The sequence below is a fragment of the Myiozetetes cayanensis genome, unplaced genomic scaffold (assembly GCF_022539395.1).
Source record: "Myiozetetes cayanensis isolate MyiCay16 unplaced genomic scaffold, myiCay2020 scf5-8, whole genome shotgun sequence".
NCBI lineage: Eukaryota > Metazoa > Chordata > Aves > Passeriformes > Tyrannidae > Myiozetetes > Myiozetetes cayanensis.
In genome coordinates this window covers 108,137,375-108,161,409 of record NW_026087742.1, presented here as the reverse complement: position 1 = coordinate 108,161,409, position 24,035 = coordinate 108,137,375, and the positions used below count along the sequence as shown (strand labels likewise).

At 36.9% G+C, this 24,035-nt stretch overlaps 1 protein-coding gene across 1 annotated transcript in view; it reads left to right on the top strand.

Moving 5' to 3' along the window:
• CFAP47 (cilia and flagella associated protein 47) overlaps positions 1 to 24,035 on the top strand; it is a 271,615-nt gene that overhangs the window by 184,337 nt on the left and 63,243 nt on the right. Inside the window, 5 exon segments of the mRNA XM_050332181.1 lie at positions 941 to 1,116; positions 3,380 to 3,487; positions 8,465 to 8,576; positions 15,583 to 15,687; positions 19,268 to 19,424. Of these exon segments, the coding sequence (XP_050188138.1) occupies positions 941 to 1,116; positions 3,380 to 3,487; positions 8,465 to 8,576; positions 15,583 to 15,687; positions 19,268 to 19,424 (658 nt within the window).

Below are 24,035 nucleotides of genomic sequence, written 5' to 3'. Positions count from 1 at the left end.
ACCCCAAACCCATGCATTTTGAAGTCAACTGCTTGGTTAGAGCAAAGGAGAGAGATCAAAAAAAAAGAATAGACAGAAATATAGGTACAGAGAAATAAATACACATCTTTCTTTTTTTATTTTGTATATGGATTTACACTATGTTTAACCTTAGAGTGAAGAAGGGGGCCACTGGAACCCTCCTGAAATTTGGGAGCTGTGCAGAGTGAGCTGCTTCTGCCCAATTCCTGCTCATATTAGAGGTGTTCCACATGTAAAGTGGTTCCCTTTTATTGTAGTACCTGGAATTTTATATGAATCTTTAATAGAATCCATGTTTTCCAGATGGTCGAGGAAAGATGACCCTTTCCTGAAATGTTCATACAGTTTTTAAACAAAGATTTGGGGATCATCAGTGGAGGAAAGGGCCTAACAGACCGAGAGAGGGAATAGTTATTGCAATGGTGTTATTTTAATGTCAAGTGTTATGATGTAGCATATAAATTAAGAGGAACAGATCCTGCAGATATTCAGCCTGGATCATTTACCAGCTTGCAAAGTGAACATTTTCAGTTGTCTGTGCTTGGCTCTTGGGAGACAGCTTGGAGTTTTTACCTGGTTGGGATTACAGCAGATGAGTTTGAAAGGTGTATTTTGGCAAGCCTTGACCATGTCCTGGAAGGTGAAGTACCCTGTTAGAATAGAGACAAGCCAAGAAGACTTACACTTTTCCTTATTTATGGAATTAAAGAGTTTACAAATTGAAGGATGTCTGAAATGCTTCTTGCTGCAACTTGTCTTTTTTTGGGTTACTTCACACATCAGACAAAGGCACCTCCTGAATTTGCGTAAATGTAAATGATGATTAAGCATCTTACACTTGTTTGTGAAATACCTTTTACATGTAATGGCTCATAATTAATTTTGGGCGCTTTGTTGGTTGTTTTTTTTTTCTTTCTAGGATTCTGTTGGAGTTAATATTCCCATCACTAATCCTATGGATGAAAGGCTTGAGGTCACCGTGATGTTGGACAATCCAGCCCTTCATGGCCCAAACGCTTTTGCTCTTATGCCCAAACAAACGTATTTGTATCACCTGGAGTTTTCCCCTGTTTCTCTTGGCCTTTCCCATGGAAGGTGGGTTGTGAAGTTTTGATACTTGTGGTTGTGGCTGTTTTACTAATAAGGAGCTACTTTCACTGACACCTCACTCATTTGATGCAGATATTGCCGTAAAAAAAACCAAGAAAGGTAATAAATGGAATAAGGAAAATTTCCAACTTTAAATATATTGTATCCCAAACAGCACTTTTCCTCTGAAGGGAGAAACATTACTGATAGGCAGTAGAACACTTGTCATTCCACTTCACTAGAATTTAGTATTAGAAGCTCTTTCTGAAAATTTCATATGAATTGCTAGTTTTGTAAAATTTGTAAATACTGTACAGAGAATAAACAATTTCATTTTTCTTCTGAGAAGGAATGAAATTAAAACTACATAACTAAAACCTGTGAAGAAAGCTATAACAGTCTTTACTTAAATCCATTTGCTTTCATAATCTTCCATTAATTAATAATGATCTACTAAATGAATATGGAGAGGTTTTAAATTACAAATTTTTCATTACATTAAAAATCCAGGTGAAACTATGCAGGTAATTAGCAATATAAAGACAGATGACCTCTTGGTCTAAGTGTCAGCCAAACTAGTTCAGCAAGTAAGTGAACAGTGCAGAATTGCAAAGAATTGCAATGCTTATTTTCTTGGAGTTTGGTTACCAAAGCATTATTTAGTCGAAGGGCTCATTGAAAAACAATTCCCTTTTTTCAGTTATCTCAATTGACTGGCAAAGATATGGTGATGGAGAAGAGGGTGGGGTTGTGATTTAAGAGGAGGACAGAGACAGATGATCATTGTTGAAAGTCTCAATATTTACAAAGTCAAAATCCATTCAGATATTTGCTTGTATTGATTTTTGCAAAGATCAGAATAATGGCAGGTATCACTGAGCCTTATAGCTTTCATGCAATACTGTTTTATAAAAGTGAGTACCATTACCACTCTAGTGTCATCTTTTTTTTTTTTTTTTTTCTGTGAAAATTTATGGAAATTATGCATTCTAAGGCTGAAAATGAGAAGAGACCTCATTTTCTTTCATACCAGATAATATTTCTGGTATTTTTCAAGTGCAGAATTTCCAAAGAATAAAATAAAGATTTTTTTTTTAACTGGCAAAACTTTGGGCTCAACTGATTGAGAGGGCCTTAGGGGGATATGTACAGAGATGACATAAAGCACACCTGGACAATACTCAGTACAGTTATGCAGCATTGCTCTAGAAAAGTGTCTAATATCTCCTTTAAATTGCAATAGCTCCCACGTTCTGCAGCTACAGCTGGACAGAGACATTTCCACATTACATCCACACTATTACCTGGTTTTTCTGAAGCCATGCTCTGTTTCCTCTGCTGTGTTGGCAGCTGGGAAGAACTGTTGGAAAAGTGGTTGTGGCAGGTGCACTTTCTCAAATGGTTGATTCTTTCCTAAGCTATTTTATGCTTACTTTAAAAGCTCTGTTGGCACAGAGGATTGTCTGGAACCATAAAGTCCTGGAATATACATAGTTATCTATCATTTAGGAAAAGAAATCCTTAATGGGTCATGGTTTTGCACAGTGCATTTCTTGTAAGTTCTTATATGCTTCCAGTGCTTTATTTTAATGTTATAATAACTCTGCTACTCAAAACACCCCAAGAAATAGAAAAGTAATTCTGCAGTAGGAAAGAACTGTTTTAGAATGTCTGTCACAAAAATATATTGCTGTACATATCTGACCTAGCAGCAAGCAATTTTCAGTCATGACAACTTTTGATTGTATATCAAAACAATATATTGAATATTCCCTTGAAGCATATCCCTTTGTTATGCTGATAGAAATGTATCTATATCCATTGCTCAGTTTTCATCACTAGATTTGAAAAGATTTTCCTTTTTAAAATTAGTGTATAGTATTTCTATTTCTGTGCCCTTTGAGTTCAAAATGACTAAGAAGAAAATACCATGACATTGAAATGAAACTAAAGCTTAGTCCTTTAAGTTGAAATTTGTTGTAACTTTGATAAAAGCAAGCAAGAAAACAAAAAACCCTAAGCAACAAACAACTTAATACTAGAATTTAGGGAAGATTAAGAAGAGATTTTGTTGCATCAGTAATTCTAAGTATTATTAGTTTTGGTAGCTGAATTAAGATACGAGCAAGAATTTTTAGGGGAAAACTGGGACCAAATTAGTGAATTCACTGTGTTGAATTCATTATGTTTTTCCTAAATTTTAGTCTGTATGCTTTTTGATTGTCTGAACAAAAACTGTGTCTTATTAAGCTAATGTATCTGTTTTTAGTGTCATATTCCAGTCGGATGTGGTTGGAGAGTTTTGGTACGCTCTGAGGTTGGTTGTGGAGAAGGCATGCCCAACCAGTCTACCTGAAATAAAATGTGAGCTTGGAAAGTAAGTATGTAGTTCATAACACTGGACTGGGTCACTGTTTTTAAGTATCATAGAAAACATATGAAAAGTTTACATCAGAAAGTCAGAATAGTGCTCTAAATGTACCGTAGTAGTTTGCAGGTGATTTTCCTAGACAAAATTTTTTCCTAGGTAAAATTTTCCTTGCAGAAAAACAATTGAAATGTAATTGTAGCCTATATTTAAACTTCCTCTAAAGTCTTTATATAGACATCCCTCTGAACATACTGCAGAATGTAATCATCAAGATCCATGATACAGAGTTCTGTAGGTTTGCTTTATTTTCTGTTTCTTTTCATCTTTTTGAACTAGGAGTATACTGACAATCCTGCTTTACAAATGCTTCTATGGATGTTAGCAATTTCTTTTAAGCTCTCAAGAAATGGCATAATTACACAACTTCTGACCTGCAGGTCTTGGGAGTAGGCACACTGTTGGAACACTGAAAGAGTTAAGGAAGTGAGATACTTAGAGAAATGAACCCAATTATTACAGTCCTTCAACAAAAATTCAATTTTTATTTTGACAGCATAATGTTCAGTTTTGACTTTAAAGACAGAAACCAAAGCTTTAAGGGTAAGACTTTCAAGATTGTCAGAATTTCAGTAGTGCTCTTTCTCCTATTACCTCCACTTACTAGTTGGTTCTGTGGGCACACTGCTCTTCTGAATCCTAAATTCCACTTCTGTATATCTTATCTTTGACTAAATCTGTAGTTAAAATACATTACAGACTGAGCAAAAATTCTGTTAGAGAGCATAGCATGAATTTTTACCTGATGAAATTTTTGAGAGGGAATATATTCAGCTGTTCAAATATGATGCACAGACTGGAAATAACTGAAAATGTCTTTGTTACTACATTCTAAAGAAAATAGATTGTGCTATTTCCTGGTTTTTACTTTAAAATTTTGGGCTGACTGGAGTAAAAGCCACAGTTTTTCTCTACTATGTAGGCTGATGCTATTAGGAGTTAGAAATTACTTAAAATCTTTTCATTCAGACAACCTGGCATTCATAATTTTCTCTGGCATGCACTACCTGTGAACCACATGCACAAATAGTCTGACTAAAAATAGAAAGTCATCCCTTCCTACTGCAAGTAAATTGCATGATGGAAAAGATAAGCTCCATTAACTACAACTCTTGACTGTCAAAACTCCAATCTCAAACTCCTTAAATCCCATGCTTTATTTTTTTCAAATGAGATTTCTTTTCACCTTACAAATACATGCATGTTGAAATTCCTATGTGTATGTAAATATATATTTGTCCAGTTAAATATGGAATACTTTGGAATACTTTGTCCAGTTCTGGGCTCCTCAGTACAAGAAAGACAAGGAGCTACTGGAGAGGGTCCAAAAGAGGCCAAAAAGATGATGAGGCATCTGAAGCATCTCTACTATGAGGAGAGACTGTGGGAGCTGGGCCTGTTTAGTCTGGAGAAGAGAAGACTGAGAGGGGATCTCATCAATACATTTAAGTATGTCAAAGGCAGGTGCCAAGAAGATGGTGCCACACTCTTTTTGATAGTGCTCGGTAACAGGACAAAGAGTACTGGCCATAAATAAAACACAAGAAGTTTCTCCTCAACATGGAGAAGAACCTCTTACATTGAGGGTGGCAGAGCACTGGAAAAGGCTGCCCAGGGAGGTCATGGAGTTTCCGTCTCTGGAAACGTTCCAAACCCACCTGAACACGTTCCTGTGTCACCAGCTGTAGGTGACCCTGCCTTGGCAGGGGGATGGGACCGGAAAATCTCCAGAGGTCCCTTCCAACCCTAAAGATTCTGTGATTCTATGAAATGAACTTATCTATTTACTGTCCTGAAATGAACTATCCATTTACTGTGGGTAGGTAGTGATGGAGGAACAAAGCAGTACTGTTAGTCTAATTATTAGCAACAGCAGCAACAACAGTAAAGTATAACAGGAAATTAGTAGTAGTCTTTTTCATATAGCTATTTATATAAATATTATAAACCAGTATAAGAGAACTGACACACTTCTTCAATTTTTGTTTTCATTATCTACCATATTCTTGGTTTCCTAAAGTGTCCTGCTTTCTGATCAGCTATTTCCTTCAACACCCTCCTTTTTCCAGAAATCCGTTTCTGTTGTGTCATCAACATAATGTCATCAGCACTTTTCTTGAAGTGCAAAGTGTTGTAGAATGGCAACTGGTGATGGCATTGAGGTTAAAGTTAAATTACTGAGAATTGCTCTGCCTGCTGAAAAGATGAGACAGTCAAGTAAATTGGCTGCATTAATGTATGGTGAATATGTAAAGGCAATGCAGGTAGATGTCTATGTTTTGTCTGTTTAAGAAAGGTATCAATTTGTTTTGTTTTGAATGGTGTACTTCCTTGCTATGTACCCAGAGATGTGAACTGTAAATGTCATCAAATGTTTGAAGCATTTCTGGTTGGTGAAGATTTGTACTTCTTTAGGAGACTAACTTCCATTCTACCACCTTTTCCTTGAATACAGAAGAAGCATTAGTATATGTCATATCTTTCTAAGAATAATGTTTTTCATTGTGTTCTGGCTGAATTCTTTTTTCAATTGATCTGAAAATGTAAGGAATTTGTGTCTTTTCAAGGACACCTTGAACATCACCTGGAACTGGATTAGGAGCCAAGAACCCATGGATACACTTAGAATTTTTTCATTTCTCTTTCAAGAATTGGTTAGAAATTGATTCTAACAGTTTCTTTTACTCCTTCTTCAGATTCCTAAACATTCTGGAGTTATCACAGTCAGATCTGCTTTTTGTTTCTGCCAAGACAGATTTAACACATCCTTTAGCATATGTTTCTAAGCAAGGGAATCTTCTCCCTCATATTCTTTGTCTTCATTTATCCAACCTGGTATGGGCTCCACAGTGGAGTCATTGAAGATGAATGAGTCAAATGATGTTCACAGTGGTCTTGAATTTACTGCCTGTCATAGTTCCGATTTTAGCAAGGAATTTTTCTTTCCCTTCCCCCTGCCATGTGTGGTCTGTGTATAAGCCATCAAGTAGCTATCAAGTGAACAAAAGAATCGGTCCAATCCACTAATGGCCGAGAGATCAGTCTCCTAGGAAACAGGCAGCTGAAGGACATAAAGTCTACTTTTTTTCTCTCGTCTCTGGGGCAACGGGGGAGGAGGAATTTTAGTGGGATGGGGGTGTGGCTGGCACGCAGGTTGGGAGGAGAGGCTGGTGTGCCGGTGTGGCTCGGGACCTGCTGCGAGCTGCAGACGCTGCCTGGGTTTTGTTTTCCTGTCGGAGGGGAGTTTGCTGCTGCCCTCTGCTCAGCTGTTGCTGGCTGCAGGTCCTGCTTAAAGCAAACTGAAGTTCATGAGTTTTCTTCCATTGGGAGAACTTTCTGTTTGATTGCTCTTTTTTATTTCCTTTCCCTTCCCCCCCCCCCCCCTTCTTTTTCCCAGTGTGGGAAGGGAAGGGGAATCAAGTTTTTTTGGGGTTTTTCTCCAATATACCCTGGGGGTGTTGTTTTTTTTCCCTTCCCCCAACCCACGTGGTGGCAACCAGGGATCTCACAGCGCTGCCTGGTGACGGGCACTGGACATTACAAGTTCTGCTCCTCCAGTGATCCAACAGCGCCACCTGGTGACTACTATAGGACACTACAAGTTTTGCATCTCCAGTGACCCAACGGCGCCCCCTGCTGACTGTGGTTGGAACTGCACCAAAGGGTGCAAAAATTGAACTGTTTAATTTTCCTTTTGCCGGTTTATCGGTTTTGTTCTTGAAGGGGATTATTGGTGGGTATAGGAGTATTGCTTGGTTGTTTTACTTGGGTTTTTTTCCTGTGTTCCTGTTAATACACACATACCTTTTAATAAAGGGCTGTTATTTTTCCCTTTTCCATAATTTGTTTTCCTTCAATAGGAGCCTCTTAATTTTGGATTTATAATTGCTTAAAAAGAGAAGTTTGGGTCTTTTCTCCTAAACCATCCTCAGCAAAAGACCCTTGTCTCATTTAAACTGGGACACCGCCACATGAAACAGCTTTTTACAGCATAACCATGATAGTCAATCTGTGTGGAGTGGCAGGTGCTCTTAATGGATTTTGATTGCTTGAAGAACCTCTAACAGTCAAGTAGTAGTTTGACTGCATGTGTTGGAAGGAGCCCACCTGTGCACGGGTTTTAGAGTTTGAAGTTACAGTCATAAACCTTGACTGAAATATCTTCTGAATGTTGCTTTTTATATTTTCTTTTTCCTTACTGATTTAGCTATGATTTATCAACTAATTTTTTCCAGAGAATAAATCTGTGGAGTAATCTGGCAGTTGACCTACCACAGCATTGACTAGAGTGAATATCCATTAGGTAGATAAATTACAGCAAAACCAATATATGTATATCATTTTTCAAACTTTTCTTATTTACTGTTTTCACTGATTCACCTTGAATCTCTTTTCTGTGTCCCTTGGTATTATAACAAGTATGTGATTTATGGTCATATAACTTTGTTAAAGGCAAAAAAATATTGAGAGTCTTATGAATAATTTTTAAAATTGTGGTCCTTACCCTACTGAAAGTATCTCATGCTTATTCTTTAATTAGAAAGTAAAATAAATAGAGGGCCAGCTGATTTAAACAGGACACTTATGCAATCGAAATACTCGCATCATTGTTCTGAGAGAGTCACAATACTCATTAAAATACATAATCTACATGTGTAACATAATGATTCTATGATTATGCTGTAATTAACAACACAAAAATGGGACAAAATAAAATGTTAAATTAATTTAGAATTTATTGTTATTAATAATAATTATTAATATTAATTAATGTTGTTATTAAATGTGTCCACACTAGTGGGAAAATGGTAATGCAAAAAAGATAAGTCTTAGTCTTATAATTACTAATCTTTTAAGAATTAAAAAGAACTATGAATAAGGACATGCAATGGAAGAAACTTTGTAATTAATTGTCATTTTTTTCAGATGGGCTCGTCTCTACATACCTCTTTATAATTCCACTCATGAAAATCTAGAGCTAGAAGTTGAAAACAGCAACCCTGGCAATTTTTCAATTGAGGCTGACACAGAACACCCTGTAAGTAAGATTTCTGTGCTTTCACAAAAGTTACAGAAGAGACCCTTCTTTTCAAAACAAATTGAATTGTGTATTGTACTGTGGGTTCAGAATATACAATCCTTTAGACATTAAAGGTATTTATTCTAGAGATTTTATAGCTTAAGGATAAAAATAATTAAACTTGAAAGGCAACTCGAGCTGAAGTACAGATCTTTTTTCCCCTGGAATGCTTTGTCAAATGATTTCTAGCAGGACTGAAGTGTAGGTTGCAAATAATTCAGGAGATAGAAGAAGTTGTAAACAAAACAGCTGATTAGAAGCTTCTCAAGTATCTAAGAATCAACAGGATAACTAGGTAAATATTTAGGTTAGTAGATGAAATGTTGAATTCAAATCTTCGTTCGCGAAGCCTAGCCATGAGATGAAATGTTAATGGAAGAATATAAGAATGGCTCATAGTCATACCAGTTATAAGTTACTTGCAGGGCCTATGAATAGTAATTTGATCGATGTAGCCACAAGTAAGCTTCAAGGAAATACCTAGAATAATTTCAGTCTCTGAACTCACAGTTACTCTGAGACTGATTTCTACTGAGGAAATCTTCACCCTCTTACTGTTGTGTACACTAATTTTTCCTTCTCCGTCACAGAAATTCCTCCATCTTGCTGCCTAACGTTTATGTCCTTTCCAGGGCTAGGAGTTGTATAGATTGGCTCAGATTTCATATTTTAATTGAGATTGGTTAGAGTTCTAGGTGGTTGGGGTTCAGAAAAATATTTATTTTGGACTGTTGATTGCTAGTTAATAGTGCAGGAACTATAAAGAACTCTTTGGGTATTATTAACAATTAATTCTATGAAATATGTCTCCTTTTACTGATGGGAAGATGAGAAAAGGGAGGACAGATGGAAGGCAACTCTGGTGCAAGGGGTTAGGGGAACCTCTGTCATGAATGAGTGGTGTCGAATGCATCTGTCACAACCTCAGATTATATGTGAATTCAGAACCTTTAATATGAAAAAAGAGAAGGAATGAACCTGTTATGGACAGGAGAGAAATGGCAGTTGCACCTTTTCTAGACATGAAGAAGGTAGTACAGGGAAGACATACACCAGAGCTGGTTGGTCTTTTCCAACCCAAACTGTTCTAAGATTTAATGATTCAGCTTCTGCAAACTGGTATAGGGGTCAGAGAGAGAGGGAAGAAATATTGTAGTAAGATCTTAAAATAAAGCTGAGAAGTTCCAAAATGGATTGTGTGGAGAAAAAAGAGGAATGCCATAAAGTGATAATGTGCAGTTTTGGCTTTCAGAAACTAAACAGCTTTCATCCTAAATATATCAGTACAACCAGACTAAATGTACTTAAAAGGGATGCTGAAGATTACAGCTAAAGCAAATCACATTTACTGAACTGCCATATATATTGCTACGTAAGATTCCATTAAATTAAAAGTATAAAACATGAAGTGTTCATTTTAGTCTGTTATGTCATGCATATTATCTCATCTTCATACACTGTGTTAAATCTCAACAAGTGCTATTACTAATAATTTCATCAACTGGTATTTGAATAGGAGCTAAGAAACATAATGGAAGCAAACTATATTAATTGTCTGGGAGTATTATATAGGCACAGAATTGAATTAGATTTAATTATAGTGACTTTTGCCTGCTGTAGATTGTGTATTACCTTGTGCAGGAAGTTAAAAGCAACAAAAAAATCTTCTCCTTTCATCTTTCCTAATTTATCACTAGAGATTCACAGACCACCAAAAATTGTATTACATTGTTTAAGAAAAGACACATTCAGCACTAACTGCAGTAGTTTTCTTTCTTTTTAATATAATCCTCAGTCCTGTATATCGTTTATGGATTGAATTCTGAAATGTTCTTTGTTAATGATGGTTCTTCCAGTTAAAGGTTAGCTTTGGTGAGTTGGCTATATGCAAATACCTAATATTTATTTCATGTATCATGATCTGGAGATCATCTAATCAACCTCCCCCTGCTAAAGCAGGTTCATCTAGAGCAGGATACACAGGATCATGTCCAGGCAGGTTTTGAATATTTCCAGAGATGGAGACTCCACAGTTTCTCTGGGCAGCCTGTCACAGAGTTTGGTTACCCTCACAGTAAAGAAGCTTTTCCTCATATTCAGATGGAAGTTCCTGTGCCCAATGTCCATTGTCCTGTCACTGGACAGCACTGGAATAAGTTGGTCTCTATCCTCTTGACATTCCCCCTTAAGATACTTATATACGTTGATGACTGTTATCATCAACAGTTGTCTCACTCTTCTTCAGACTGAACAGGGCCAGCTCAGTCTCTCCTCATGAGACAGATGCTCCAGACCCCTTATCATCTTTGTAGCCTCCTCTGAACTCTCTCTGGTAGTTCCTTGTCTTTCTTGAGCTGGGGAGCCCAGAACTGGACATGACATTCCACATGTGAATTTGATTTTCCTGAGTATGTTGCATCCTAGATTTAGTCCATCCACACAACACTGCATTCAACTTCCAGAAGATTGCTCCTTGTTCTTATAAACCATAACCTGTGCTTCAGGTATTAGTTTACATTAATGTCTGTTTCAAAGCCTTTTTTGTGTGTGGGACATGTTTCCTATTTTAATTATTCAAGTTTCTGCTTGAATAATTATTTGCTTGAAAGAAAATAATGCTTTCTTCTCAGCAGAAAGATTCTGATTTGAGCAATCCTTAGGTTAAATGCAACAATAAAAAGCAAATTTTTAGAACAATAGATTGAAGATCGAATTGTCCAATTAAGATAGATAATATTTGAAGAGAGTAGAGTCAGGTGAGTAATTTTAATATTTCATATAACTTTCAGTATTTTTTTTATGTCATCTAAGATGTCTTGAATATACTGGGCTGTCAGTCAGAAAATGTCTCAAATGAATTTTGTCAGTCACTGAGTTATGTTAGATGTCAGATTCAACAGTGCTATCAAAGAAAATTTTTTTCCTCCCTGGAGATATTTGCCTAAAATTAATAACCAAAATTTTAAAGAATATTTCAGAATTTAAACAAATTCAAATATATGTATACTTCCATGTGTGGGGGATTTTGTTCCAGTTTGATTTTGGAATAGAATGCATTATGTCTGTAATACCACAAGGGATTATTTTCCATAGGTCTGATTCAACTTCAAGTACTGACATCATTAATAAAGGGCTTTCCTGAGGTCCAGTTGGTTTAGGCTCAAGTGTGCCTGAACTTCAAGGTGCATAAGGAAGTCTCAGTGAAATTCAAAGGCTTTAAATCTCTTGTCAGCTTCATGTAAATTAGAAGCATCTCCATTAACCTCTTTGTAAACTGCTAATAATGAGAACAGTGTGCTTTTCTTGTTAGCAGCTTTATAATTGTAATCTAAAACAACTTTAAATGGTATAGACCATCTTGCTTTTCTTTCAAGAATTTGATAAAAACTTTCAAGGATTCTCTTTTAATGTAATTTGGGTTTTCAAATTTTTTTTTCCTTTTATGTATATGTTTGTGTTAGTTTTTTTTTAACAAGCTACACCTAAATTTAGTTTCACTTCTTGTCAACCTTAAACCAACTTAATAACTTTATAAATGCTGCCAAATTATCTAAAGTTGGAGTTAAAATGAACTCACATGAGTTAACTGTAGAACTCCTAACTTGCTTTTCATTATCTTATTGGGCATTAAGAGTTTCTGGGGAAACAGTGACTGGAATGTTGAGTTTTGTGTTTCTGTCCTGAGAGCAGCTTTCTTTGTTTTTAGTTAAGAAGGACTCATGTTCAGCATTTAACAGATGAAAATTCTCAGTCATCAATCATGCTATGTTCCCCAATTTAATACATTTCCTTTATATAAATGCATGGACATATTTGAAATGTCTGTGTATTATATTGATACCCACATATATTTATGATGTACTTAAAATTCTTACGAACAGGATCATCTTTATTGCCAAAAAGAAACATACTTTCACTGTAAGTTCTCAGTTTGCTATTCTCCTGGTTTATAACCATCCTAAACCATTTCCATGAAGCTTTGTTCCATCCTGATTGGCTTTGAAACACAATTTTTATTGAGAAAAAATAACTTAACAAAGAAGGACTGACAGAGAGGGGTGCAATCTCTGTGTGCAAGCTTTAGTATTTTCTCAATGGCCATAAGTATTGTTTTGCACAGAGTAGAGAACAAACGTCTAGATTTAGTCAAAAATTTCCCTTCTTTCATCAATTTATAACAAGAATAATGTTTTTGTAGTTAGTCTTCTTCAAACTTGGTTTCTGTATTTGAACAGTTATATCTGACATCTTATGAAGAGCAATCATGCCACTTTCTCTTCATATTATCTTGAAAGTCACTTGTTTATGTAAACAAAATAAAAGGCAGGGTTTTTTTTAACTTCAGTATATTTTATTGAATGACTATGAAAAGTATGACCTTCTTAAAATATGTTGTTTAGCGTTATTTCTTAATTCTAGTTTGGAATGCAATTTATTCTTTGGTTTTCAGTAGAAAATAAATTATCTTTTTGCCCAGCTTATTTCAAAACAAATTACTTTTTGGATTCAGAAAACATCAAATTGTATAATACAAAAAAAAAAGAAAAAGAAAATTAAAACCAGATCTATAGTGTAAACAATAAAAATTCTTTCTACTTTCAGAGCAGGTGGTCTTCTGGATTATCATAACTCCATGTTGATTATTTAGATTCATTGTGGCAGTGCATTTTCTGTGTAATGATAATATGTCAAGTAACGCTTATTGAAAATCGAACTCCTGTCTGTTTTCATCTTTATGGAAGAGTTATTATTCAAATAATGCAGATCTCTTAGTGAAGATCAAAATTTAAAAATCTTAGCTTTAATTTAATTATGTTTTCTTATTTTGTGACAACCTGTCTTTACTTGCTTTTTCATTTTTTTTCAAAAGTATTTGGAAGGGAGTTCTTTTTCTACTAAGATTCCTTCTCCATTTGTAAGTCTTCGTTTGATAAATGTGTGTGGCTGCAGTAGGAACAGGACTACAAATGAAAGTTAAAAAATCCCCAAAAAGGGCTCTGGATACTGATCTTGCCCAGGAAGTGACTGAGAAATGAGCTATTCAGGCTCATTTTGGATGATGAACAGCTAAATGAACTCTGGGCAGTGGGGCAGGTGGGGATGGAGGTGGTTTGTGGGAGGTGACTCTCCCTCAGGTCTGTTGGTCTGAGTAATACAGAACCTTGCAAAGGTGACAAATGTGGGATGGTGGCAGTTGAGTGCCGGTGACAGATGCGCTTTCAAGTTATCAGTCACCTACGGGATCTTATGGCATTGTGGAGTGTGGGGGTGCAGGAGTGAGCCCAGAGTGTATGAGACCCACCTGCTTATCACTTCCACAAGTGTCTTTTATCACAAAGTGGGAATTGTAAAAAAGTTGTAAAATTTAAATTGGAAAGTTTGAAAAAGTACAATAACCCCCCTCACCAATTAGAGAAGACAGTTAATATATTCAATTGCTTGTTATGGCAGTGTTCTGGTGTATTATTTTAAAACTTGCACCCTAAAAGAGAAAAATAACATTTCATGTTTTATGTGTTAGTTGAGCACGTAGGAGCTCTTGTCTTCTCTTCTGCACAATATATCTCCCATTGACATCAGTAGGAGTATCTGCTCAAGGCACACCATCATCCCAGTCCCTAATTGTGCTACAGACACATCCAGAAGATGACTGGCAAGACCCTACTGGGGTCCAGCTCTGAGATGGCAGGGAAAGCCATGAGGCAGTGAGGAAACGCAACATAAACCTGATTAGGGGTCTGTCCTGGGAGTGAACACCTTTGTCCCTGCCTCACCCTCTGGAGCTTCCAGTTTGTCCTCAGCACTGCAGGGGGCCCCCAGCCCTTTTTCCTGTCAGGATCCCTGTGTCTCTGAGACTTGTGGTGCCATGAGCTCAAGCACCATATCAGGGCACAAGCACTCAAACTTTTGAGGTGGGAAGAGGTTACAGGGCTTATTGCTGCAGTCAGGCATCTTTCAAACATTAAATGTAGTTAAAAAAAAAAAAAAAAGACCAAACCAAACAAAAAACCCCCATAAAAACAACAACAGTAAAAACAAAACCACAAACAAACAAGCAAACAAAACAAAACCACAAAATAAAAATAATTTAAAAATAATAATAATAATAAAAAAACCCCACAACAACAAAAGGGCTTGTCAAGTGCCAAGTCATGTAGGGTGTTGTTTTGACCTTTATTAGTTGTAAATTATTTCCATTTTATAAAATACATCTTAAGTGTTCATAATCAAATTACCTTTTCATCTCCTCCTACATGCAAACATTTTTTAAATGTGTGATACTGAAAGCCTAGTACTTTTTTTAAATTAAAGAAATAAGATAATTATGTATTCAATGATTCTAGCTGATCACACTCTCAATGTATTAGCATTTTTATTTCTAATTCTATTCTTTCACTGCTTATCTGGTTCCTAAAATATTTATGACCCCACTGTAGTCAGCTACTTTGCTTTTCCCTATGCAATTGTGTCTCAAGTATACTTCAGGTGAAGAGAAGAGTAGCAACATTATTTACAGTGTTAGTTTAGATAATGATATGTAGAAGACAGACAAAGCACCAGTTTATTGAAACTCATGCTGTATTTCCCTGAAAAGCCAGTTTGTGTCTGTGGCGGTCAGTGTGATAACCTTTCAGTGTCATCAGTGTGATCAGACACCAAAGCCCTGTTTGAAGGCTATTTGTGAGCTGCTGTCCATGTCCTTGGAGCAATCTATAACACCAGCTCTGTAGTTCCTGGGGAGTGAACGTGAAGTGACTGCCACGAGGGTTGTTTACTGCCCTTGCTGCCTGAGCAGCCTGTGCTGACTGAGAGGGGAGAATGCATCAGGTAGAACACATTAATCACATAAACATCAACACTGTTGATACAAAGCACAAAACAAAAACAAGAGCCAAAAAAAAAAATTATTTCTGCTCCCTTCCACTCCCTACCCTTTGCTTGTTTCTTTCTTGTCTTTGTACAGCTGATCGTTGCTCCTCATTCCATCATTCAACTGCCCGTGCAATTCTATCCGTCTGCCATTGGAAAACGCAATCACAAGGCAACAATAATCTTCAAGTCCTCACAGGTATGATGATATGTTTGCTGGCAAGAACACTTGGGATTTGGATTAGATAATATTTTTAATAGGGGAGTAAGTAAGGGTTTCAGCCTGTAGGTCAAGTTGAAGTTTAATGGATGGATGCAAAGATATTAAAAAATATGATTTGTTTTAACCTTAATTTTACACAGAAATTCTTCTGTTAGTATTAAAAATGAGGCATAATGGCCTAGGAGCTATAATAGGTAATGAATAATTTTAGCTTGCTAAGTAATTAGTTCTGCTGTTTTTAACACTAGAAGACTGGCATTTCTTAGCATTGGCACTGCTGAAGTTAAATTTCTTGCTGTTTTTCCCAAACAAAATTAAATTCTTACATTTCTTATCTGATCTGACTTTTGGAAGGTCACGCACTTGAAAAAGTGAATTCTTCCCTTCATTTTGTTTGAAAATGGTTTTTACTTTGAACACATTAGAATTGCTGAACTTTTTTTTCCTCTGTGAATTTTCCTAATTTTAAATGAGAAACAGGTAAATAAAGAAACATGAGTCATCAACATGACCTACTAGCTGATTTTAAATTACATCTGGAATCTAAAAGAAAAACCAATAATATGATGTAAATGATAATATTTGATATGAGCTGTGGTTAAATGAAGCATTTGCTTTCTGTGCAATTTCCTCTCTGTATTGTTTTTGGGCTTTCAGATATCCTAATAGACTGCTGACCTGTGAATTATTCCAGTTGAATGCTACTAGGAGTTTTCAGTAGTGTTTTAAGTAATACTTCAAAAGCAAATATTCTTTTATATGAAGAAAACAAATAGTGAAGGAAGTGATATGGCAATTTTTTTTTCCTGATAAAGTATGTTGAACAGACAGGTTATTTGCAGGTGGTGTTAGCACAGCATTTATTTTCAGAATCTCTCTTAAATATTTATTAAGGATAAAAACAAGGAGACAGCAATTTTCATATGAATATTATATATCCAAGGTCAGTTCAAGAGGACAGAATGTCCTTAACTTCTCTGGAACTGGATGATACACAGGAATCTTATCTATTAAAAAAAAAAATAAATTCTTCATCAATTAGAAAAGAAATAAAACTGTTTCAATCTATTGGTATAACCAATAGCTCTTTTTATACCTGAATCTTTGAAATTTTGTAAATTTTGATTAATTTTCACTGCTCAGTCCTTACTAAATTAATCCCAAACTATTTTGGTTTGCTAATTTTTTTTTTTGTTTACTGGTAGCTGACAGTGAATATTTGTATAACTGTGTAACTGACTTTTTTAATGAAGACTTGAAGAATGTTTGTCATCAGCAGTGGATGCCTCAAACAATTTTTAATGTAACCCCTACCAGTACCAAATTTTTTTCCTTTCCTTGATTTCTTTGATTAAATATATCTGAGTGGGCACTTTCACCATCTGACAGCTGGATAGCTATCTAATCTCAGGTCAGTAAATAAACAGTACTTAGAGGATAAGCCTTAACTATTTCTGATTGTGTGTCTTTGTGAAAAGCTCTTTGTACAGTTTCAAACCAGAATCAAATGAAGCAGGTAATAGACAGAGCAGTTTCTTTCAGTCCAGCAAAGTGAACGTGAGTTTAGCTCTAATCATTGCAAAAACATGAAATTAAATTTGCTGGGACAGCACAACTGAAAGATCAACTTGAACATAAGCCACACCCAGAGTTCTAACATATCTGTATTCTTTTATCACATCCAGATGTAATGTAGAGCATTTAACAGTAGTAGGTAATATTAGGAAGAAACTGAGCCCAATATTAGATCCTATCTTGTATTATTTTCCTTAAGAATCCATTTTTTGCATTTTTTCCTCTTGATTTCTTTCCCTGAGCATACATGACCTTGAGCTCCATCAGAAAGTAAGTTCGTGAGGAACAGTAACTGCAAGTCAGGCAAGGCAGACCTGTCCTATTATCTCTTTTTTTTTGCCTGCCTTGTTTTCTTTTCCAGACGGATCCCTTATTTTGTCTCCTTTAGCTGCTCAGTTCAACACAGTCTCAGTGGGTTGTTGCAAAGGTGCTCAGCACTTGAAACGATGTGGTTTGAAAGGGCTCTGCTTGTTAAACACAAAATCTGCCATCTGTAGACCATAGGCCTGAGCCTTCAGCAATAAAGCTCAAATTTGATCTTTACAGCTCACCCGCACAAAATACAAGGATGTGCTTCCCTCACATCCCTGCACTTCACCTCAGTGTAAAATTACTTGCTCTGAACAAGGTGATTCACACATATTTACAGTGGGCCTGGAAAATGTTCTTAAACTAATATTGCCTTGTAACTCAGGAGTTTTGAAAAACAAACTTTTTTTGTGTGTTATTGTGTCTATAAGCAAACACAAAGTATCAATAACAGGCCAGTGTAGACCACTGTAGCCTTTTACCAAAAATTTGCCATCAGTAATATTAAAATGTCTTTTTTTCTTGTTGGAGTGAGTATTTCTCCGTAAAATGATAACAAAAGCATACAATTTTACTGTCCAAAGCTATTTTCTGAAGGCATATAATGTGCCATTTTATTTATCCCTGTTTATGCTGAGAAGTCTCAATATATTAGTCACTTCTTACTATAAATGTTTCCAGATTTGTTGTTAGATTTTTTTGAACCCTATTACAGATTTTCCTTAATTTTTTTTCGGACAGACTATGCAGAAGTAAATGTAATATTTCAGAAAATAAAAATAGTGTTTTGGTTTTCTGTATTATTTTTTATTTTCTTTGTGTTGCATACCTTTCTGAGTCATAATGAACAAAACAGATCAAGAGGTCATTTTGAGCAGTTTGTAATAAGCCTCAGATTTTAGTATGTATTGTTATTATTTAAAGGCAGCAACACAAATGTACAAATTGAACATTTTCCTTAAACTAATGATAGTATCTTTATATTTACCATTCACCTTTCATGCTTATTCACATTTGAAGTTTCCATAAGGAGTGGCACTATTTATAACCTTAAAATGGGGGGCAGATGACTCTTTACCTTCACACTGAACAAAAAGGACTAAAATTAACACAACAGTTACATTTATTTTCCTTTTTCTTTTCTGCTCTGTGGTGATACTGTATGTCTACTAGTTCTTTTCAATATTCTTGATTTTTCTGTATATGGTCTTTATTATCTTTGGAGTAGCACTTTTAGCTTTTTGTGTGATTCTACTGCTGACCCATCAAAGAATTATTTTCTTTCTTCCTTTGTCTGCTGGAGAGAACTTCTTACTTCATCTGCTTTCAGGTTCTAATTTGTGTGCTTTGAGTTGCCCTTTTGCAACAACCTACATCTTTCCATTCACTACACAAGAGGCTTTTAGTAGCTGGATGGAAGTTAAATAGTACATGCTCTAAGTAGGTCAGAAGTTAAATGCAAAAAGGAGATGTGAACATCTCCCAGAATGGAGATACTGATTTCCAGAAAGCAATACTTAGAGAAACATAACAGCTTTAAGGAAGAAAGAGTTAAACAACAGTTGACTTATAACAGAGACATAGAACACTCGAAGAAAGAAGTAGGCAAAATGGTTCAAAGTGTACAGATCTGATTCATCAAATATAAAACAGTGGCATGTTTCATTTACAGTTTCAAGAGTGGATATTTTTACTTTTGGGAACTGGTCTTCCTCCTCAGCTGATGGAAGCAACTTCCATAAGTGCCTGCGTTGGCCAGTGTTCTTCTGCCATCGTATCCTTCGAAAACCCGACTCCTGAAAATGTGGTGGCGGATGTCGTGCTGACAGGTACAGGGGTTTGGAATTTTGCTTGGGGTGGAGGAAGGAACTTAAACTCCTTGGGTTTTGTTAAAAGTATGTAAGGGATGGGATTAAATTTGCCTCATTCCATTTTCTGACAATAGAGACATTGTGTATCTTTCACATCCACCATGAAAAGCTCTGTAGAGTGGACTGTGGGAGTGAAGAAAGAACACAAACCTTTAACAAGTGTTCACAGTAGACTTCAGCTCATACAGCCTGATATGTACCTGCACCTGGTTGTTGACTGTGCACTGCGTTGTGACATTTAGGCAACAGGAGACTCCTGGGATGTGTTTTGGTAGCTGCATGTCTAAGCCAACGAGCTAATGTTTTGTTTTGTTTTGTTCCTCTGTTACCTTCAAATATTTTACATTATATGCTCAGATTGTAAGTAACTAATGGAGTTAGTAAGGACAAAACACTTGAGGTCTGGGTTTTTTCTGATTGACCTTCTAAGCAAGTATGTTTCAGCAATATTTTCCAACATACTTCAGTATAAGTTCCACAATTATCAGAAGACTGACAAATCCCTGTCCATACTCAGATTTCACAAATGCTGTAAGAACTCAAGTTTTAAATCCTCAATTCTCCTTGACATCTGAAATTTACTCAGTGAAAGAGGAAATTTCTCTTTGAGTGAAGGAGAGGGCTTTAGAAAGTTCTCTGAATCTCCTCCTAGTCCAACATAAATTGTAGCATCAGAAAATAGGTACCAAAGCATTTTCTAGCATCTACATTAAAAAAAAAAAAAAATTAAGATAAACCTTCCAGTTTTATCTTCATAAATTTACATAAGAGAAATAGCAAAAAAAGACCTCAAAAAATCAAACCTGTGCAAAGGTATGCTTTAAGCCGTGTTTATACACTCATGCTGTGATTTGGGGTTTGTGGCACATAGAATAAATGAAGGAAATGTGACTTTTAAAAATTGTAGATTCATGTTTATTGCATTAAACTCATGCTTTTCAATCATACCTTCTGAATATGAAGTAGAAATAAAGAAGTACAGCTTTGGCCTCACATACAGTTGACATATGGGGGATTTTGGAAATTCATTTACCTAAAAGGTGCCTGGTCAAGAGCATTTTGGGCTCATGACTGAATGCTCCATACTTCTGCTGATCAAATGTGGGGTTTTTTTGGCAAACTTTAGTGCAGTTTCCCAGGTTTAACTGCTGAAAAGTTTTCTGTCACGACTGTCACAAAATAGAGCTCCATTTGTAAATGATCAGGTCACTTCTGAATTTCAGTTGTTTTCTTCTGGACAGCACTGAAGGAAGCAACAGCATGCTAGAAAGTCATGGCCAGGATCTTGGGGTCACTGCCAGAGTTTACCTGCTGAGCCTGAGACCTGGCAGAGAGGGAAAGCTGACAGAGAGAGGAATAGACTCTTGTCCAGCTGCCTACTTACCTGGCCTCTAGGCATCCTTCAGTGACAAGGAGCACTGCAGACTGGCTCTGCACATAGAAACAGGGCAGTTGATGCACCAGTTGGCATTCAGTGCACATACAAAAGGCTCAAAAGTGTTCCTTGTAGTAGAAAAGGAAGCATAAATGTTGACTACACTCCACAGGAGCCACTCTCAGGCCTGGGAGTGGTGCAATCATTACTTCTGTAACCCAAATAGAAGTCTGAAGGGTCAATGCTGGAACCCTGCTCTAAGAGAGTCGGGAGTTCTTGAGGCCTCTCCCTGGCACTGCACTGGGAATGGCAGTGGCCTCACCAGTTAGATGTGTGCTGTGGTAGAATTCCTGTGGTGCCAGATGTAGGAGCTTTCTTGCACCAAGGTTAAATACCAAGGAACTGACAGGACCTTTGCAGACATTACAAAATGAGAGACACACCCTTCAAGGCTGAGAAGTCTGATGTGATCAAAAGAAGACAGGAGCATCAAGAAGACACAGAGTCACAACAGTGAGGGATTCTCTATTTTCATCTGCAGCTCTTCCTCTAAAGAGCTCTGAAAGAGGAAGGGAAAACAAGAAAAAAAGTTCTGTTGAGAGTCTGACCTGAGCATCTCAGGTCTTCAGATTAGAATCAGCACTATTAACCAGGAACCAGGTGAGTGCTAGTGGTAGAAATTTTCATCCTCTGTAAGACAAAGGCTGCCAATTTCCTCAACAGCTTATCATTCCAGGAAGTTTGATGTGTTCCTGGGGCTCAAATCTGAGATGCTGCAGAAAAGATTGCCAAAGCTTATCTGACCTTGCAGTTATTATGCCTTGCTGTTCATTCATAGAGCAGTACATGGATCAATACTCCCTATACAGCCAAAGAAACTTGGAGTAGGTTGAATGAGACTAGAAGATTCTGTGGGCATTCTTTTCTCAAATATTTGTGCATACATTTGTACAGAGCTTGGGCAGCAAACAGGAAAAAAAAGGAAGAACAGTAATGATACTATCTGTCAGGGAGCAGCAAGAACAGGCTGCTCCACAAAACAATGTGAGACAGAAGCCACAGGTGACAGCAAGACTCGAGCAAGGGTTGCAACCCCACAGTATCCAAACAAGAAGAGTGTAGCATCTCTGGTGGCAGGAACCAATTTCAGGCAATACTCTGATGACTGACAGCCAAGTCCACAGTGAGAGGTCAAGTCCCTGATCAGGCCAGGAAATCAGGTAGGCTGGGCTTGGCAAGGCATGTGGCCAAAGACAGCATACCTGGGATATAGCTTGGGCAAGGACCAACAGCAGGAGCCTGAGCTTAAACGCAGCTCAAGCCAGAGGCTGGAGGCTCCAGATGCTGCTCACTCACAGCTGAGTTGTGTTCACAGAAGTCTGGTGCCAGATTATACAGCTCCACTGTGTCAGAGTAGCTTTTGAATACAGGCAGCTACAGCCTACTACCTTTAGGACAATACCACAAAATTATAAATTGCTAAACTGAAGCTGAAAAACAAGTAAGGTAACAGTTGGCACTTTGACTGTGTGCTGTTACAGCTAAAGTAACTCAGGACCAAGCAACGTGACAAGTCCCTGATGCTTTGCACTGTCGTGACTTAATATAAATCCCTATGGCCTGTTCCTAGCAATGGAAATAATGTATTCCCTGTACTACACCTGGATGAGGTGAAAAGAAGGCCAAAGCCCATCAGGTGTGAAGTCTAACGTGGCAAGTATAGGCTTACAAGAAGACGTTCTAAAGCTGTGCTAATTGCTTAGGAAAGCTTAGGGAAAATACATATGGGTCCATTGATGGATAGTGGGTAATCAAGTAGTTACAGATAATGCAGGAAAGGCTGACATGCTCAACAGTTTGGAGGTTTTTTTGCCTCTCTGCGATCAAAACTTACTCCCAAAGCAGTATATATTGACTTGGTTTGAAAGGGAAATGGGCAGCTCATAGGAGAGCAACAGGCTGTGGACTTCTTAAAGCAGCTATATGCATTCAGGTCCACAAATCCAGGTGAAATTCACAGAGTGATAAAACAGTTGGCCAGTGTGATTGTGAGGATGTGGTTTTCTATGAAAATTGATGCTGATCAGGAGATGTTTCTGTTGACTGGGAAAAGGGTATGTAGTTTTCTTTGAAAACTGATACAAGGAAGATGAAGTAGTAGTAGGATGATCAGCCTCACCTGAGCCCCTGGTGTTATCATTGGACACGTCCTTTTGCAATCTGTGTGTCCCATGAATTGCATATTCCCTTGCAATCCATTTCCAAGCACAGGAAGGTCAAGAAGGTAATCAAGAGTATTCAAATGGGTTTGTTAAGTGCAAATGATTGACTAATGTCATTGCCTTCTATATGGAAATGAGTGATTATGCAAATAAGGGAGGAGCAGTGAATGTAATGTGCTATGATTTAGTAAGACTTTTGTCACTACTTCCTGTAATGTTCTTGTTTGGAAGCTGAGGAAGTCTAGGCCTGATGAACAGACTGCTGAGTGGATTGAAAACTTGGCTGAACCATCGGTCTAAAATGATAGTGATCAACAGCTTGACATTCAGCTGCTGGCTGGTAACGATTGTTGTACCCCAGGGGTCAGCACTGGGGCCCATATTATTCAAGACCTTTATTAATGACATGGATGATGACAGAGAGTGCAATGTAAATTAGGGTAAGGGACTGACATGATGAATGGTCAAGCTTCAGTCTAGAGGTACCTTGATAAATTGTTGGTATAACTCTCTTTTGAACTGCTTTGTTCATCAACTCGTCATCCCTGGAACAGTGGAAGATAGAGTAAACTTTTACATTATTAGTAATGCAATTTTCTGCTAAAATTTTAACCCTTGGCATTTTCCCTTCTCATTCCTTTGTGCTTTTCTTAGGCCAGACACTGTGAATTAGAAGTGCTGCAAAATACTAGTTGTGCATCTCACCCTATTTGATCAGGAAATAACTGATTATATAATCTTTTGAATTGTAGTGTGTATTACATGTATAGTATAAAGGTTCCAACTGCATCTCATGGGGTGCTTTATTCTAGCAGAAAGTGCAAGCTGGTATTCTGGTTTGTACAAGAGCAATTAAGAGAAGCAAAATGCTTGACTTACTGAGAATAACTGAGATAACACAGTGTAGTGCTCCAATACAACTAAGTATTATTTGTTAAAAAAACAATCCAATGTGCTATTCACAAAATAATG